The following is an 18,318-nucleotide window of genomic DNA, read 5'->3' as shown; positions in this document are numbered from 1 at the left end:
CCAAACTAATGAATGGAACTCCTTAAGTTTGTTCAGTACTTCAGATTTGGCTCTATTGTTCTTTAACTAGTTTAGATGCAGTAGCATAGTGTAAAATGAATATAATTGAATGTTGAAGTGCTATCAATTTGTTAGTAATCGCTACCTGTACTTAAACTACTGGTTTTCCTTGTAGCTGAGAATCTACCTGCGAACGTCTAATCTTGACAACGCATTTGCGCACATCACCAAAGTGCAAGCAAACACGTTACTACTGAGTGTCTTCCGAGACATTGTAATATTGTTCAGAGCAGATTGTTCCATTTGCCTTTACAGTATCGAGAAAAGGCATGAAGGGTGAGTATTAGTATTTAAATGTTTCTTGGCAGTAATGTACTTGTAAATCCGTTATCAGTTTGAGTGAATTCTTGGAGCAAAATAAACTTGCTGAGTCACATTTTTAAATGTAATGCTAGAGGGATAAGTGTTATCTGTGTACACAACTGATAATTTGTGAGTTTTGTCACATGGCTATATTCAAATACACAGATGCAGATGCAGAGTTAATGACTGAGGTGCACAAGCTATGTCTGTACAAATGTGTGGTATGTTCTATGTGATAATAACTTGAAAATTGAATATAAACAGAAGAGGAAGGTACTGAATGAGACCCAGTTATCTGAGTATTTTCAATACAAACTGTTTCTAACATTAGAGGTAGGAATTTATGAGGGTGGAAGGGGAAAAGCAAAGAAAGAAAGTTTGGATTGTGGTGGTGTTGTGGGGAACTCTTATGGTACAAAAGTAGCAGCAAGGAAGAAACGTATTTTCAGAGAATAAGACTAGTGACCCTGGAGAAGAGAGAGGTTCCCAGATAGGTTTTTAGTATCTGAGTGATTATTTTTCTTCCACATTATATATTTGACTTCAGTAATAAGGGAGCTTTTTTAGCAGAAAGTAAGCTATTGTCCCTCTGCAGAGGAAAATATTTTCAATGTTGTTTTTCCACAAAACCCTAATTGGCTTAGATCTAATCAACTGGAGGGTGACTTACTCTAAAGTATATGATAGTGTGTTCCATCCACTCACACAGTTCTGTTACCCAAAATGGTCCAGAGCCTTGCTTAGTAAGCTTATTTTATAACACTGTGTAGTGCAAATAAGTGAGCCCATGAGATACATGGTTAAAGGGGAAAGAAAGAGGGGGCATCATTTTCAGCTGTAAATTGTTTGCAAGGTTAAATTGCTTATTTTCATTAGGTTTACTTCAAGATACTAATTTTGTGCAAAATACTGCTAAACAATTGCTAAATAATTATCTTTTATTTCAGTCTTAACCCTACTGCCTGTGTCCAGATTCTTCAAGAAGTATCCATGTCTCGATACATACCCCACCCCTTCCTTGTAGTGTCTGTTACATTGACATCTGTGAGGACAGAGACTGGCATCAGCTTGAAGATGCCTCAGCAGGTACAAAGAATTTGTTGCATGGATTTGCTAGCTTAAGTCTCAAAAGTAACTTGACTGATGAATAAATAATAAATCAGTTCTGTATAGTAAAAAAACGTGTATTTTTTCTATATTGCTTATTGTGTAGACTTTGAGAACTGAAAGAAAAAAGAAGTAAACTCTTATTACTTTTTCATATCTTTATTTGTCATGCTGTAAAGTTTGGAGCTGAATTTTGGAGGAAAAATTAAACTTAGCTATAAAGCCAGGGGTATGTTTCTCTGTTATATATTAAATACTGAAAACTGGAGCTGATAAACAATGACTAAGATGTAAGGTTGATGCTGTGTCTTACCTGTAGGAAATAATTATGGTCACTGAAAAGTGCAGTGTAAAGAAAAACTGGATTTTTGTTGTCTGATTTAAGCTTAATTATTTGATTAGCTGGCATATAAAGTCCTATAATCTTAGAGCAGTTACCTTATGATAGTTGTAAAGTTGGACTAGCTGTCAAGTAGGCCTCTAGGTATATGAAAATTTGTCTTTTTCTTTGCTTACCAGAGCCATTGGCAGGCACTGAAATACTGCCATAGATGTAGAATCTGAAGCTTTTGTTTACTTCATCTTATTCTAATTTAGTTTCCCATAAAGCAGAACATACAACCTGAGACTTCCATGTGTTCTTCAAGAGCATAAGGGGCAGTGTGCTTATCATTTCCTAGTCTGTTTTGCTGTGAGATGTGTCCTTACATGTGAAATACCTGACCTCTAGTATTTCTTAATTTTGAGGAAAAGGTATTGATATTTTTTTAGAGAACTGCTACTATTTTAAATTTAACTTTACTGACTTTATGCCATTTCTTCCTAAGAGCTCATAATCTTCAAACTGTCAATCCTGCAACTGCGTGCTTTCCTAGTAGGCAGATGTTACAGATGCTTGCTTACTCTGGTGTATTCGTGTTCCAAAATGATGTTTCACTTTTATCTTTACCTCTTTTCTAGAATGTCCTGAAAGGACATAATAGCTCTCGTAGTCAAATGATCAGATTTAAACAGCCCAGACTGCTAAAGAGAAGCTGTCAAGCCAGTTGTTACACAACACTATCTACTTATATAAATATTATATGTTGGTAGCAATTGAAAGATAACCATTAATGTTAGTGCTGAACATGATATTATACTGCCTTTTTAACAAAGCAGTAAGCCTGATGTAACATGTCAAACTTTTCAGTGTTGTCACTCATTAGTGACCTTAATTCTTCATGCTTCAAATTTCTTGAAATACTGATGGCTTGCCTGTGTCCATGGACTAGACTAGAAAAAGACCCTCTTATTTTTAGACAATAACAAATACATGGGATGAATCTAGTAAACAAAGAGTATATTTACTCTTTTGCACAAGAAATGTATAATTGAATCTGTTTGTAGGTGCTCAGTTCTGCTTCAGTCTTCTGATTCCTTCTGCATTGAGTTGGACTTTATCATCTCTGTATGGATCAAGTGAATTCATTTGGTCTGAAAGGGGAGATAAACAGATAAACAACAAATAAAATAGTTCTTTGAAAGGTTGTGTGCCGAGACACATGTCTGAAAGCTAAAATAAGGGATATAAAAATATAACAAATTATAACATTCCTTCATTTTTTTTATTCCTTTTGGAATGATAAATTAACATCATATATATACAAGTGTTATTTCAATTCTGATTTTGCAATTTACTGTATAGAATCACAGGGGTTAGAAGGGACCTCTGAAGATTATCAAATACAACCTCTCCCTGTTAAAGTAGTTTCTCTGCAGTAGGTTGAGCAGAAAAGCATCCAAGGGGGTCTTCAGTATCTCCAAAGGAGACTGCACAACCTTTCTGGGCAGGCTGCTCCAGTTCTCTGCATCCACACACTAAAGAATTTCTTTCACATGTATATATGGAACTTTTCATGTTCTCGTTTTTGCCTATTGTCCATTGTTCTATTGCTGCACACTGCTGAAAAGAGCCTAGCACCATATATCATTATGAGTGAGGTATCACACTATTATAAATACAGTCTCATGGCTAATGATTGTGTAAAATCCAGCATCTGTATGTATATATTTATAAAAATAATGCACGTTTGCAATTTTTGTGTGGAATATTATTTAAATTAGGGCATTATGCAATTCAGACTAAGAATTATGTAAATACACCTGCATCATGAAGCTTCTGATCAGTTGTGGACCTGTGTGAACAAGGCACTAAGTTTACCGGGAGCTGGAAGTTCATATAACATAGTTACAGATATGTAACTAATGTCTTGCAAGTTTACACTGCGTCTTACCTTGTAACTTGTCAACTCCTGTTGTAAAATAGCTAAGGAAGGCAGTGTGTGGAGTTCAGGCATGCCCTGTTTATAGGTGTTACTTCAAGCAGGTAAAAGTCCTCAGAACAAGTTGGATAGGTTTGGTTTTGTTGGTTTTTGATTTTATGTGGGTTTTTTTTTTTGTTTGTTTGTTGTTTTTTTTGTTTATTTGTTTGTCTTTACCAGATAAGCAGAAGCTGAGGACTCTGTACTGCTCCCCTTTCTGGGCAGAACTTGTCTTAGAGGGTAGCGGAAAATGTGGCATCTTACAATTTATGGATAATGACAGTGAGCTTTTCTTGCAGAGACAGTGCAGTCAATTTATTGTTTTTATTCTGGGATTATGTTGTGGTTGTGTATGCAGAAATCCTGTGGTTTTGTGTTGTTTTTTTTTCTAATGTAATTTCCATAATACTGATTTATCTTTAGGCTTGTGAAGCTGAAAGTATTATGCTAAACTTAGCAGGACAACTCATTATGTTGCAAAGGGATCGATCTGGTCCTCAGATACGCGATAAGGATAGTAATCCTAATCAAAGGAAGCATGTGAGTAAACATATGTAATGTGATGGCTTCAAAGATGACAATGACTGGAGAAGTTTTGAATGAGAGTGGTTCAGGAATTTAAAATGGAGGGTATATATTTATGAAAGGTAACATTTAATTTTCCAGGATGAATTATTAGCTGGAAATAAATAACTGCTTTCCTGACTCTTTTTTTTCCTAAGAATTTGTGAAAATTGCTTCTTAACTGTGGTAATGTCTAACCAAAGTATTTACTATTTGTATTGCAATGAAAGTTTTAACATAAAAGGCTTGTGCAGAATATGGCAATAATAACAGAAGGTCTCCAGTCTATCTAAAACTGTTCTATATATTTATGGAATGTTACCATTTTTGCAGAGTATATTTACAAAGTTCCTAAAAGCACTAGTACTAATTTTTGCTGTGGTGGTGAAGAAACCTCTTCACTACATGGAACAAAGACTTCAAGAAAGTGAAATCTGAAAAGTTTAGATGAAGGATTGTTTATAGTCCAGTCAAACACAAGCAAATTTTGTCTTTATAGTGATTTTATCATTTGGACTTTATGGCTAACCAAAGAAGTAGAGCGCAGGTTTTGTTTTCCTCCCTTATTCTGGCCCTTCTAGCTTCCTGATTAATATGAGGTTATTAGAAAAATGAACAGGATGTCTTCTAAGTCAATATAAATTGTGTTTGCTGAGGTGCTTTGCAGAGAGAGAAATTCTTTGCTCAAAAAAGAGCTCCTCTGAAGGTTTAAAAGCAAGGAATAATTTATTTGATACACAGATTTTTTTTTGTTGATTTTTCTTTTTTTTTTTTTTTAGCTGCCTTTTTGTGCTCCAGTTGTACTAGCACAGTCTGTTGAAAATGTATGGACTACTTGCAGGATCAACAAACACAAACGCCACTTATTGGAAGCTCTTTGGCTCAGCTGTGGTGGAGCAGGTATGAAAGTCTGGCTTCCCCTCTTTCCCAGAGATCATCGAAAGCCGCATTCCTTTCTATCAAGACGGATCATGCTGCCTTTCCACATCAACATATACCCACTGGCTGTTTTGTTTGAAGATGCCTTGGTTCTTGGTGCTGTTAATGACACTGTGCTCTATGACTGTTTATACACTCAAACCAGTGCTAGAGAACATTTGGAGGTTCTCTTTCCTTTCTCTATTGTTGAGAGAACCTCTCAGATCTACCTCCATCACATTTTACGCCAGCTCTTGGTTAGGAACCTTGGTGAACAAGCCTTGCTTTTGGCTCACTCCTGTGCCACGTTACCATATTTTCCTCACGTACTAGAACTGATGCTTCATGAAGTGCTGGAAGAAGAAGCTACCTCGCGGGAACCCATTCCCGACCCTCTGCTTCCCACTGTGGCAAAATTCATTACGGAGTTCCCCCTCTTCCTTCAGACAGTTGTTCATTGTGCTAGGAAGACAGAGTATGCCCTGTGGAATTATCTTTTTGCTGCTGTAGGAAACCCAAAGGACTTATTTGAAGAGTGCTTAATGGCCCAGGACTTGGACACAGCTGCCTCTTATCTCATTATCCTGCAGGTAATGATATGCTCTATATTACAGCTGTATTATTTAAAAAGAAATTCTTCATACGAAAATTACTTATGTTAAATAAATTTTAAGTTCAGTGATTGGAATATCAGGCAATATGAGTAGCTAGCTTACTGTTACAAAAAGAAAAATCTTTCTTTTAATTTCTGTTATTTTTGAATGTGACATAAGGTTTGACTTTCTCAATGGCAAACACAAATGACTTAATTGTTCTTTTTTATTTGCAGAATATGGAAGTTCCAGCAGTTAGTAGGCAGCATGCTACTCTCCTATTTAACACTGCCTTAGAGCAGGGAAAGTGGGATCTTTGTCGTCATATGATCAGATTCCTTAAAGCCATTGGTTCTGGAGAAACAGAGACACCTCCAGCTACACCAACAACTCAGGTTTGTGGTGAAAACAGCAAATACTGTGCATTAAACTTTCTATGATCTATCTTGCTGTTATACAGCATGTTTACTCAACTGATAGCAAGTTTGGGTTTTCTTGGTTTTAGGAGCCTAGTTCAAGTAGTGGCTTTGAATTCTTCAGACATCGCAGCATTAGTTTATCCCAATCAGCAGAGAATCTCCATAGCAAATTTAACTTGACAAAAACACTGAGTATGCCCTCTGGCCCATCAGGAAAAAGGTAATGTCTTCTCCTTCTCTATTATGTTATGTATTGTACTAGCCCTCTTCCCAGTTTAAGCTAAAGTATTATATGCTAGAGTTAAATTTATCGTTATCTCCCTCCATAGCCTTCTGTATTTGTCATTTCTAGACTCTTGTAATGCTTGTGCCTCACTTATGTTCTTAGACAAAGATGCATTTACGCATGTAAATATATGTGTGTCTGTATATGTGTACGTGTATGGAAACAAATGGATATTACTGACCACCAGAAGACCGAATCAACTGGATTCATTTTTAGTAATTTAAATAGCTAGTGAGAGCTTGAAAAATCTGTTTTGTTAAAAAATACCATGAACCACTCACAGTACTGCAGTGTCATAAAATGCATTGCACAGTTATACTGTGCATATCTGGATCTTGTGTGTTGCTGGCCCACAGAAAATTTTATATCTTTGGGTGGATCCCTCTCAAGCTGCAGAGTTCATATTGACTCCAGTTTAATATTCAGAAGAAACATGAAATAGGACTCATTATTATCTTGGATTTGTTTTTTCCCATATCAGGCTTTCAAAATAATCTTTGTACCCACTGAAATCCTTTTATTGAGTAATTTTCCATAAATGGCACCATCTGAAGAGTTTCGAAAGGGGGTGCCTTTCCACATATATAGAGATGGGATCAGGAAAGCCACAGCACTGATGAAACTGAACTTGGCAAGAGAGGTGAAAAAGAACAAGAAAGGATTCTACAGGTACAGTGGGCAGAAGAAAAAGACCTAGGTGACTGTAACCCCTTTGATAAATGAGAAGGCAGTATACACAAAAACAAACATGGAGAAGGCTGAGGTCCTCCACAAGTTTAGTCTTGGACTTCACTGGCAGTCACACTTCTCAAATCTTCCACATCCTAAACCTCTAGCTGGGGGTCAGAGAAGCAAAATCCCCCACTGTAGTAGCAAAGCAAGTCAGAGACCACCTCATGAAACTCAACTCCATTGGAGTTGGATGACTTGCATCCCAGGGTCATAAGGGAGCTGTTGGATGTGGTTGCTGAGCTGCTTTTGATATATATGAAAAGTCATGACTGACAAGTGAAATTCTTGATGACTGAAAAAAGGGAAACATCACTCCCATTTTTAAGAAAGGAAGACCTGGGGAACTACAGGTCAGTGAGCTTCATGTCTGTGTGTGGGAAGATAATCCCAGATCCTCTTAGAAAACGTATTAGAACATATGAGAGATGAGCAGGTGATCGAAGACAGCCAGCACACCTTCACCGAAGACAGATCATGCCTGTCCAATGTGGTGGCCTTCTATGATGGAATGATAGCATCAGTAGACAAAGGAAGAGCACCTGAGGTCATCTACCTGGACTTGTGCATGGCTTTTGACATAGTCCCACATCACATCAGATCCTTATCGCTATTGGAGAAAAATGGTGTTGTAGGGTGAGATTTTCGATGGATAAAGATTTGGTTGGATGGATGCAGCAAGTGGGTTGTGGTGAATCTCTATCCAGGTGGAAGCTAGTCATGAGAGATGTCCCCCAGAGATCCACTTTGGGACTGATGCTTTTCAACATCTTTATCAATGACATAGTGGGATTGAGTGTGCCTTCAACAGGTTTGTGGATGACACTAAGCTGAGTGGAGAAGCTAATATGAGAGAAGGAAGGAATGCCACCCAGAGGGACCTGGACAAGCTTGAAAAATGAACCTAATGAGATTCATCAAGGCTAAGTGCATAGTGTTGCACTTGGGTCAGTACAAATCCAGATATGTACACACACTGGGAAAACTTATTGAGAGATGCCCTGTGGAGAAGAATGGACTTGGGGGGATTGGTCTTTGCGGATTAAGTGCATGACATGTGCAAGCAGTGTGCGTTCACAGGTCAGAAAAAGCAACTCCATCCCTGGGTTTATCAAAAGAAGGGTTGACAATAGGGCAGGGGAGGTGGATGTCTGGTTCTTGCAGTGTGTTGCTGAGCTACACACTCTGCTATTTTCCTGTGAAGCCCCAACTGGAGTACTGCATCCAAGCCTGGGGCCACCAACACAAGGATGTCATGGAGCTGTTGGCACATACCCTGAAGAGATCATCTTTTGTAGGGGGCTGGAGTCACATCTCCTGTAAAGGAAGATCTGGGCCTCATTGTGGCTTTCAAGTACTCTAAGAGGGCTTAGAGGAGGGAGGCCAACTTTTCACACAGGCAGATAGTAATAGGACAAGGGAGAATGGTTTTAAACTAAAAAATATGAAATTTAAGATTAGATGTTAGGAGGAAATTCTTTACTCAGAGGGTGGTGAGGCACTGGCACAGGCTGCCCAGAGAAGCTGTGGATGCCCTGTGCTCTGAAGGTGTTCAGGGCCGGTTTGGATTGGGCTCTGGGCAGTCTGAGGTGGTGGATGGCAGCCCTGCCCATGGCAAGATGGATGATCTTTAAATTCCTTTCCAACTCACAGCAGTCTATGATTCTATTACTAATGCTTGACTTTTCTCTAAAATTGTTTCTCAGAAGTCACTTTGCAATGTCATCTGCTTTTTGTATTTATTTATTATATTGTATTGCTCATGATTTGGTTGGTGTTCCATGGATGCTGCTGCAGTAATTTCCTTTGGTTATTTCACTTTACCTATTGTGGCACTGGGATCTTTTAGAGAATATAAGGCGGGAAGGAATGGTGGAAGCTGTTTTTCTTCATATATGAAAAATTGTTGAACTTGTACTGTGGCAGTGGCCAACTGTCCATACAACGCAGTTCAGTGCTTCACATGACTGTTGTCTGGTTTTTCCACAGGTGGAGTAAGGACAGTGACTGTGCTGAGAATATGTACATTGACATGATGCTCTGGCGACATGCTCGGCGCCTGCTAGAAGAGATCAAGCTGAAAGACCTGGGTTGTTTTGCAGCACAGCTGGGCTTTGAGCTCATTGGCTGGCTGTGCAAGGAGCGAGCCAGAGCTGCCCGTGTGGAAGACTTTGTTTTTGCTTTGAAAAAACTACACAAGGATTTCCTCTGGCCATTTCCAGTCATGCCAGCTTCATCTATTAATTCACCATTCAAGAATGGAAAGTACAAAACAGGTGCCATAACATATGAGTTGATGTGGATTAGGTTTCTCTTTTGCAGTCTTACTTCCCTCAGCCTGAATATCTCCTTCAGTTCAGCCAAGGAAACAGGCTGAGGCTTATAAATTCTGTAGCCTTCTCACATAGGGTATATTTTTTGAAGGGATTTTGTTTAGCACAGACCTCATCCCTCTTATTTGATGTACTGAGATAAATCTACTTGATTTACTCAGTCTGATCTACTGAGGTTTCTTACTTTCTTGGGTACACTGGAATGGATATCTCTTGTGCAGATACTAAGTTATACTGAGATATTACTTGCTGATGTGTAACTGCTACATAACATTATAAAAAGCAACATTTTTACATAGTTTTTAGATGAGAATGTAATTATTTTGTATTTAAAAAACTCATCTTAAAAAAATTCCTCATCTTTAAAATTTTCTGTTGTAGAGGTCCAAAAGTTTGAAAGCTTTCTGTAAACCTCCTTTGCATTATTACTCTCTCAGACTGGTTTACCTTTTTATAGCAGAATTGATGTTCACTACCAAGTATTCCTCTTCCTAGTAGTAGCAGCACCATTATTTAGTTCTGTTGCTGCTAATACTGTATTAGCTGATGGTTCTTTTATGCCAGTGCGGATATAAAAAACCAATTAGAAATTTTTGAAATACCTGAACTTGCTATATTCCTTTGATTTTGTTGAGTTCAACAAATTGAGTATTGACTTAGTTGCAAGTTGCAGCTTCCTGAAATACCTGAAGGAAACTTAACACATTTTATTTTTGATCATTACATTATTTTTTTTTTCTTTCAGCCATGGGGGAACAGTTGCTAAAATCTCAGTCAGCAGACACCTTTGTAAGTATGGAAATGGACACAGGGGTTTCAAATACACCTCGGAGTCGCAGCTGGCTTGGCACTATTGGCTCCTCTCAGAGAGAGATGGACACAGCTTCATCCCATGGACCACACATGCAAGATGCATTCCTTTCTCCTTTGCTCAGTAAAGGTTAGACACACTTCCTTCTGTTTGCTCACAAGAAAAATGCACCTGGAAGTATTGCACCTACATTCTAGTATTTGCATGTGATTTGTTGTATTGTTGCTTCTCACAGCCAGTGAAATAATGTTGGGCTGTGGGGAGGAGGAAGAGAACATAGTGAAAAATTAAGAAAATTAGTCTCATATCGTTTCTTTTTTTTTTTCCCATAACTTTTAGAAAAGTAAAGTAAAAGTTGCATAACTCTAAAAAAAAAGCAGAGTTTAAATGAGAAGAAGAGTTATTTTTTCATTGCACCATCTTCTACTTCTCTCTGCTACTGATCTGGATGAAGATCTTTGCGTTCAAAAGACTTTGATAAGCATTTTGAAGCACTTTGTTTTAAACTGAAATGAAATCAATAATCCTTAAATATTGACGGGTGAATTCTAGTAGTAATTTCATAAATAACTAATACAGTGGTTTGCAACCACTCAATATTACTCAATAATTTCTTGGGGGAGTATTTGAGAAATACTGAATCTTAGTAAAGGAAGTGAGGTTTTTTTTGGTTTCTGAATGTTTTTGGTAGGTGATGAATGCAGCATTGGTTCAGCAACAGACCTGACTGAAACAAGTTCTATGGTGGACGGTGACTGGACCATGGTGGATGAAAACTTCTCCAGTCCAAGTCTAACACAGTCAGAGCTTGAACATCTTTCTCTAGAACTGGCTAGTAAAGGGCCACACAAGTCACAAGTTCAGCTGAGGTAAATTAAATACTTATTGCATTTGAAACTAGAAATGAGTAGTATTCAGCATTACAAGAAAGAAACAAATGTCTACAGACTCACATGCCAGGATTTTGTCTTTGGAGGGGTAAAAAGTTCGGTAAGACCAAATGCCAAGTCCTGCACATTGGGCACAACAATCCCAAGCAATGCTACAGGCTTGAAGCAGAGTGGCTGGAAGACTGTGGAAGAAACGGATGTAGGGGTGCTGATTGATTCTCGGCTAAATGTAAGCCAGCAGTGTGTCAATCAAGAAGACCAATCGCATGCTGGCTTGTATCAGAAATAGTGTTGCCAGCAGGAGCAGGGAGGTGATCATCTCCCTGTACTCAACACTGGTGAGACCACACCTCAAATACTTGGGTTCCTCACTGTAAGAAAGACATTGAGTCCCTGCAGTGTGCCCAGAGAAGGGCTGTGAAGCTGGTGAGGAGTCTAAGTCTTGAGAGAAATGCCTGAGGGAACTGACTGTTCAGTTCAGAGAAGAGGAGGCTCAGGGGACACCTTATTGCTCTCTACAACTAACTGAAAGGAGGTTATGGTGAGCTGGGTGTTGGCATTTTCTCCAACATAACTAGTAATGGGACTAAAGGAAATGGCCTCAAGTTACATGTTGAGGTTAGCTACTTAAAAAAATTTCTTCCAGGAAGAGTAGTTATGCACTGGAATGGGCTTCCCAGGGAGGTGTTTGAGTCACTATCTCTGGAGGTGTTCAAGAAACATTTAGATGTTGTACTGAGGGACATGGTTTAATGGGAAAATATTGGTGGTAGAGGGACCGATGACCTTGTAGGTCTTTCCCAATCTTGGTAATTCACCAGGTTGCTTTTCTCCATATAGGTACTTGCTACATATCTTCATGGAAGCAGGATGTTTGGATTGGTGTATTATCATAGGTCTTATCCTCAGAGAATCTTCAGTAATCAACCAGGTTTTCAGTGTAATGCAGTCCTCTGACATTGATGGAGAAATCTGTCAGAATATCAAGACTGGCCTGTGTGCTGTTGACAAATGGGCATCTACAGATTGGTAAGTGTTATTTTCCATCTTGATTTTCATTCCATTTATGGATGATTGTTTACTCCGGAAGTTGTCTAAAAAAACAAGTTGGAATTATCTCAGCTTTAGATAAACAATTATTTAAAAACACTTTTGCAAGAAGTTTATGGATAGTCACTTGATAGAGTTGGGGTCAACCTTTTTACTCTTTAAAAAAAACAACTCAGATTCTGTACAGAAAGAATGCTAGAAGATAATCTTTTATACGAAACATCTCCCAGCAAATGCTTGCTAGGCATTCAACAGAAGTAGTATTATTAACTCACTAAAGGTTTCTCATACCATTATTTTTCTAGCCCTGGGTACAAGCCATTTCTAAATGTCATCAAACCACAGATCCAGAAGCTAAGTGAAATAGCAGAAGAGCAAGTACAGCCTGAAGCTTTTCAGCCCGCGAATCCCTCTAAGGTTACAGAACAAGCAAACATCAGAGCTGAGGAGAGCAGGACTTCGTCTAGCCATGGCACTAATTCACAGAGTGATGCCAGCAATAGCAGTGCTAGCAGACATGAAGAGGACAAGTCCAAGACTGAGGATGAGGAATCATTTCAAGAGGGCAGTTATGACTGCATTGTCTCTTAAGTGGAAAATGAACTACTTCCCAAATATCAGGAAGCAAACCAGCTCTAGACATGCTTCCATGATTTGGAGTAGGATTTCTTTTTTATATTTTAATCTTTCAAATCAAATTGGGGATAATATAACTAAGAAGCAGTTTCATCTGGTAACGTCAGAAGAAGGTAGATTTTTTTTTTTTTTTGATGCAGTCTTCAGACTAGAGCTTTTGGTTTTGATACTTAATAGTGCTGAGAGACAGTGAACACACATATAGTCAGGTTCAGCTGGTGTTCATTAGGCCCTCTACATCACAAACATATTCTGGAGAAGTTACTACAGTGTTTTTTGCTTGAGTTTATAAGGTAAAAAGGAGGTTAAATCTGAAAGTTATTCTCCTTCCCACCTCATCTGCCTAAGAAATGTCTGATCAATGCAAATTGGTTTGATATCGATATTTTGTATGAAAGGAGTGTAAAATATATTGTATGTTTTTTGTGAATACTCTTGTACAAATATTCAAGGTTGTACCATATTTGAAGGTACCCATATGTATTGTGCATGTTTCTAGATTCCTAGTAAAGCTAAAGCAGAGTTGCACTTCTTTCTGGATGAAGCATACTTTACTGACCTAGCAGAGACACAAGGTGGCTTTTTTTTGTTTTACTGCCACTTACAGATCTTATACTTGGGTTTAAGGGATTGCTGAAGGTTATTTATTTTATTGTAAATTCTTTTCTGAAAAATGGATTTTTTAAATGTAAATATTCATCATATACTCTAGCTATGAAAAATTAGTTTAAAAGCTCATACTTAAGCATTTTTTCAAACATTTTATAATATGCATTCTTGTAACTAAGACTTATTTAACTTTCATACAACGTTATGAAAAGCTGGCTGCAGAAGTCTGTTGCTTTGAGGTACTTATTTTTTCTAGCTGCTGTCCCTATGTAATAACTACCTGTAACAGTATTAATTTAGAAATTAGCTTCTTTGTACTGTGCAATCTGAACAAAAATGCAACATTGCTCATTTTATACAAAATAAACTAGTTTATTTTTTATAACATCACTTGATTACTGACATGGACCAAACAAGCCATCATAGGGTAGTTGCAGCATCTGTTGCTTTCATAGTGTAGTTACACATCCATTTAAGCCCTGAAAACTAACAACATTCACATTTAAGTTGAAATAAATTGTGGTTTTATTTCTCTGTTTCCTTTGCAGATAAGATCAAGTGCTTTAAAATGTAAAATATTAAATGGTTGCTTTACAATGGCTTTTGTAAGCCAGTACAACCAGTACAAGTGCAATAATAATATTACCTGGAAAGCTGGAGGTTTAGTGAATGGAGCTTGAATCTTCACCTAAGAATTGAAACTAATATCAAAGTTACAGCAAAGAAGTCCAGTTCAGGAGTCCCAGCATTAAGTTTAGTCTGCATTATAGCTACTGGTTATAAGTAATGTCCGTCATACTTCCTTCCAAATTAGGACCTACAATCCTGTTGTGATCTGACATCAGAATCCATTGTTGTTTTAAGGGGATATTTAGAAGGCTTTTTTGTTTATGGAAAAAAAAAAACAAAACTATTTAATCTATAAGTTTTCATGTTAAACAAATAAAAACTGTGCTTCAAGTTAATATTTTTCTGTGATTCTGTGGTAATGCTGTAGGCCAAGCCCAACCTGATCATCTTTCTGCTGTTCAGGTTTGGATCTGTACAAGTGAACAAAAACATTAACTGATATACTACAATTCTTGATATTAAATATCTAACTACTGTGCTACTGTTGTTTAGCAGTTAAATCTTTTTAGTTGTGAAATTTTAGAAGTTTGTACTTCTCTAGTAGTAATTATCTCTATGCAAATCATGTGCTAATTTTGTATTTCAATTCCACTGCTGTTATACTGTAATTAAAAGACAAATGCGTTCAACTTTACCTGAAGTTACTCCTGTGGAAAATCACACTTCAAGCTAATGGTAGTGATCCTTACTTGATTTCCAGCATGTTGTCCTGGAGAAAGTAAACTCTAACAGAAAATGCCTGATGAAAATTGTGGTAGTGTGCTGCATCGTATCTATATAGCAGAATTGTTTTACAGAACAGTATCAGGCTTCTAAGTTAAACATTGCTTTGTTGGTGCATCTTTCAAGTTAAGTAAACCTACTGTTTCGATAACAGATGCATTAACTTGTGTTTGTGATAGCAGAGGGGGTTGCAGGAGTGGCTTCTGTGAGTGGAAACAAGGTGCTCCCCTCTTGTCAAACAGCCAATTCCTTCTCACTCCACTCCACCGTCCACTGGCCGAAGCTGAGCCCATCGCTGATGGTGATAGTGCCTCTGATAGCATCTCAGAGAGGCTAAAAGCAGCGTGCAGCAGCTGAGCAGCTGAGAGAGATAAAACAGGGAAAACGAGACAGAAATGGCTGTGCAGCCCTAAGAGGCTGTTCAGAGGAGGGGCAGGAGGTGCTCCAGGCGTGTTCCTTGCAGCCCCAGAGATACACGTGGTGGAACAGGCTCTGTGCAGTCCAGTGATGACTGTTTGAGAGTCAAGATCCATGCTGCAGCCTGTGCCAGAGCCAGGGGATAGGCTTGGTTGCTTACTGCAGGATGTGGTGAGCCCATGCTGGGTGCAAGCTCCCAAAAGGCTAGGACAGCACAGGTGTAAAGGAGTAGATCATGTACTGTGGAGTAGTCTTTTCCTGGAGGACAAACCTGTGAAGAGGAGGACTGTGTTGAAGTGGTTCACAAAGAGCGAAACCCTGTGGGAGGGACCTCACACTAAAAAAGGAGAAAACCACAATGGGAAAGTGCAGCAGAGACTTCCCCAGCCCTGTGTGCACTGCCAAGAGAGAAGGAAATAGGAATGTGCAGGTGTAAAGCTGAGTCTGGGAAGGAGGTGGGGATGGAAGAAAGGTATTTTTATTCCAATCCCTTTCTCATCAACCTACTTTTATTTTAGATTGGCCATAAATTGAATGTTTTCCCCAGATCAAGTCTGTTTCTTGCCTGTAATGGTAGATATCAGCCTGTCCACATCCCAATCCTGAAGCTGTTTCTTCATCTGTTCTCTCCCTGACCTGTTTGAGGAGAGGGAGTGCAAGCAGTTTGGCAGCCAGATGAGGTTAACCCACCACCAGAGGTTTAGTCATATGCAAGTGAGAGCTATTACCTCAACTTAAACAGGAGAAAACAGCCATTTTATCAAGTTGAGTCTCACCTTGTTTATCCAGATTATACAGCCATGCAAAGCACATGGGCTGCATGCTCCAAAAGTAATGCATCCTGTTTTATTCTGTTGGCCAAAAGTGTCAGAGGCAAATGGTGGTGAGACAGCAGTAGAGGTGGAACCACCTCCATTCTGTGTTGTTGCCATGTGATAGATAGCAGCAGAGTGGCACTCTGACAGAATGGTGTCTGACATGGAAGAGTGGATAGAGCAAAGCTGTGTCACCGAATTCCTCCATATGGAGAAAATGGCACCTACTGACATTCACAGATGCTTGCTGAACATTTCTGGAGACAAACAGCAGATGTGAGCACAGTGTGGTGGGTGGTGTGTTTCAGCAGTGGCGACAGCAACATTGGGTCACCTCCGCTGGTGCAGATTTTGATGAGTGCAGCCTGTGAGGTCCTGTTCACTGCTGGAGAAAATGCACAACTAATGGTGGTGACTCTGTTGAAAAGTAGTGTTTTGTAGCTGAGAATTCTAACAGTACTAGTTGTGCTCTTTGTATCTGTTGTAGTTTCCATGGGAATGAATAAGAGGCATTACTTTCAGAGTGACCTACATATATGTGGCCTCCACTCTAAGTGGCCCAGGCACTTAGAAAAAAAGAGTGCACAGATTCTCTTAACCATCTCATAATTGTTTCCTCCATCCTATAGCTCAGAGTTAAGACTTATGGAAGACACTACGGCATAGTAAGATGAATTCTAGCCAATACTGGAAAAATAATCCCAATGCTTGAACACTAAACTGGGAAAAAAGGGCCATGTATATACCTTCTAATGTTGTGTCACAGAATTACAGAATGGCCAGGGTTGGAAGGGACCTCAAGGATCATGAATCTCCAAACCCCCCCGCCACATGCAGGGCCACCAGCCTCTTCATTCAATACTAGACCAGGCTGCCCAGGGCCCCATCCAATCTGGCCTTGAACACCTCCAGGGACGGGGCATCACAACCTCTCTGGGCAGCCTGTTCCAGTACCTCACCACTCTCTCTGTAAAGAATTTCCCCCTGACGTCCAACCTAAATCTCCCCTCCCTCAATTTAAAACCATTTTCCCTTGTCCTGCTGTTATCTACCCTTTCAAAGAGTTGATTCCCCTCCTGTAGACTCTCTTTAGGTACTGAAAAGCTGCATTGACAAATTGTGACGCTGTGTTTGTATATTATTATTATCTACATTTTCAGAAGAGAGGTTAAACTGCAGAAAACTCTGAAGATCTCCAAGGCTTGTAGCAGACTCCAACCACCAGATATCCTTTTTAGGTCTGGTCCCTGATTATCACTCACAAGCTCTCAAACTCATCGTGGCTGTTTCTCAGAGGCAGCTCTTTGAACTCTAGCCCCTCCATAACTTGGGGCAACTTCCTTGCCCCACTTTAACTGCCTATACCTTCTGAAAAGTTTCTAGCCCTTAATATCAAGCTCCAGCCATAAGAATCATCTCACCGTGTCTCTGTATTCACAATTAACTTCTGGTCTTCAAATTGCATCGTGGCTTCCAATTCCTCCTGCTAATGACCCACACTGCATCCAGTGGTGTACAGGCCCTTCAGTTGGGCTATCAGCAGTGTTACCACCTGTAAGGAGCCCTCTTGAGATCCTTTAGGACAGTTCAGAGGTTTTCCCCGCTGTTTTCTAAAATGACAGTATTCCCTGTCCCTTCTTAGTGACATAGAACTCCATCCCCTTCCACCATCAAACCTAGCTTAAGCTCTGGTAATTGATCCAGCCAGCTTGCTTCCCCGAACTCTTGCCTCACCTGCTCAGTTGCATTCCACCTGATCCCCACATACCCAACACTTCAAGGCCTGTCCAAGATCACAGAACACAAAGCCTTGATCATGACACCATCCGTGCTGCCAATCATTCACCTGACCCATTCATCTCCAGATGCCAGCCGGCAACTGAGAGAACAGAGGAGAACAACACTTGTGCTCCGCGCTCTTCGATATCCTTCTAAGTATGTGAAGTCCCTTTTAATGTTCTGCTTTTTCTTGTCACAGTCTTCTGAGACCCAACTTGAATGTGGAGGAGTGGATAGTAATCATCCTGCTCTATCAGATACATTAGCCTCTTCTTGGCACTCATGACAGACAGAGAACCTTCCTGGAGAGATTACCTGGGTGATAAATGGGGGCCCCGCTGCCTCA

General features: G+C 39.4%; 1 protein-coding gene across 3 annotated transcripts in view; it reads left to right on the top strand.

Annotated features, from left to right (window-relative positions):
- The window catches only part of RIC1 (RIC1 partner of RAB6A GEF complex), a 49,821-nt gene extending 34,949 nt beyond the window's left edge, over window positions 1-14,872 (top strand). For all 3 annotated transcript variants that reach the window (XM_031606132.2, XM_090132191.1, XM_031606131.2), the window contains exons 16-26: window positions 176-336; window positions 1,311-1,449; window positions 4,194-4,310; window positions 5,114-5,842; window positions 6,082-6,240; window positions 6,351-6,484; window positions 9,269-9,555; window positions 10,358-10,552; window positions 11,115-11,292; window positions 12,154-12,342; window positions 12,669-14,872. In XM_031606132.2, coding sequence (XP_031461992.1) covers window positions 176-336; window positions 1,311-1,449; window positions 4,194-4,310; window positions 5,114-5,842; window positions 6,082-6,240; window positions 6,351-6,484; window positions 9,269-9,555; window positions 10,358-10,552; window positions 11,115-11,292; window positions 12,154-12,342; window positions 12,669-12,954 — 2,574 coding nt within the window. In that variant the 3' untranslated portion in view covers window positions 12,955-14,872. The remainder of the gene's footprint in view (window positions 1-175; window positions 337-1,310; window positions 1,450-4,193; window positions 4,311-5,113; window positions 5,843-6,081; window positions 6,241-6,350; window positions 6,485-9,268; window positions 9,556-10,357; window positions 10,553-11,114; window positions 11,293-12,153; window positions 12,343-12,668) is intronic.
- The last annotated feature ends 3,446 nt before the right edge of the window (window positions 14,873-18,318 follow it).

This window comes from Phasianus colchicus, chromosome Z, assembly GCF_987193195.1.
Source record: "Phasianus colchicus chromosome Z, bPhaCol1.hap1.1, whole genome shotgun sequence".
Lineage (NCBI taxonomy): Eukaryota > Metazoa > Chordata > Aves > Galliformes > Phasianidae > Phasianus > Phasianus colchicus.
Note: the sequence above shows the minus strand (reverse complement) of the source record. Positions and strands in the feature narration are given on the sequence as shown.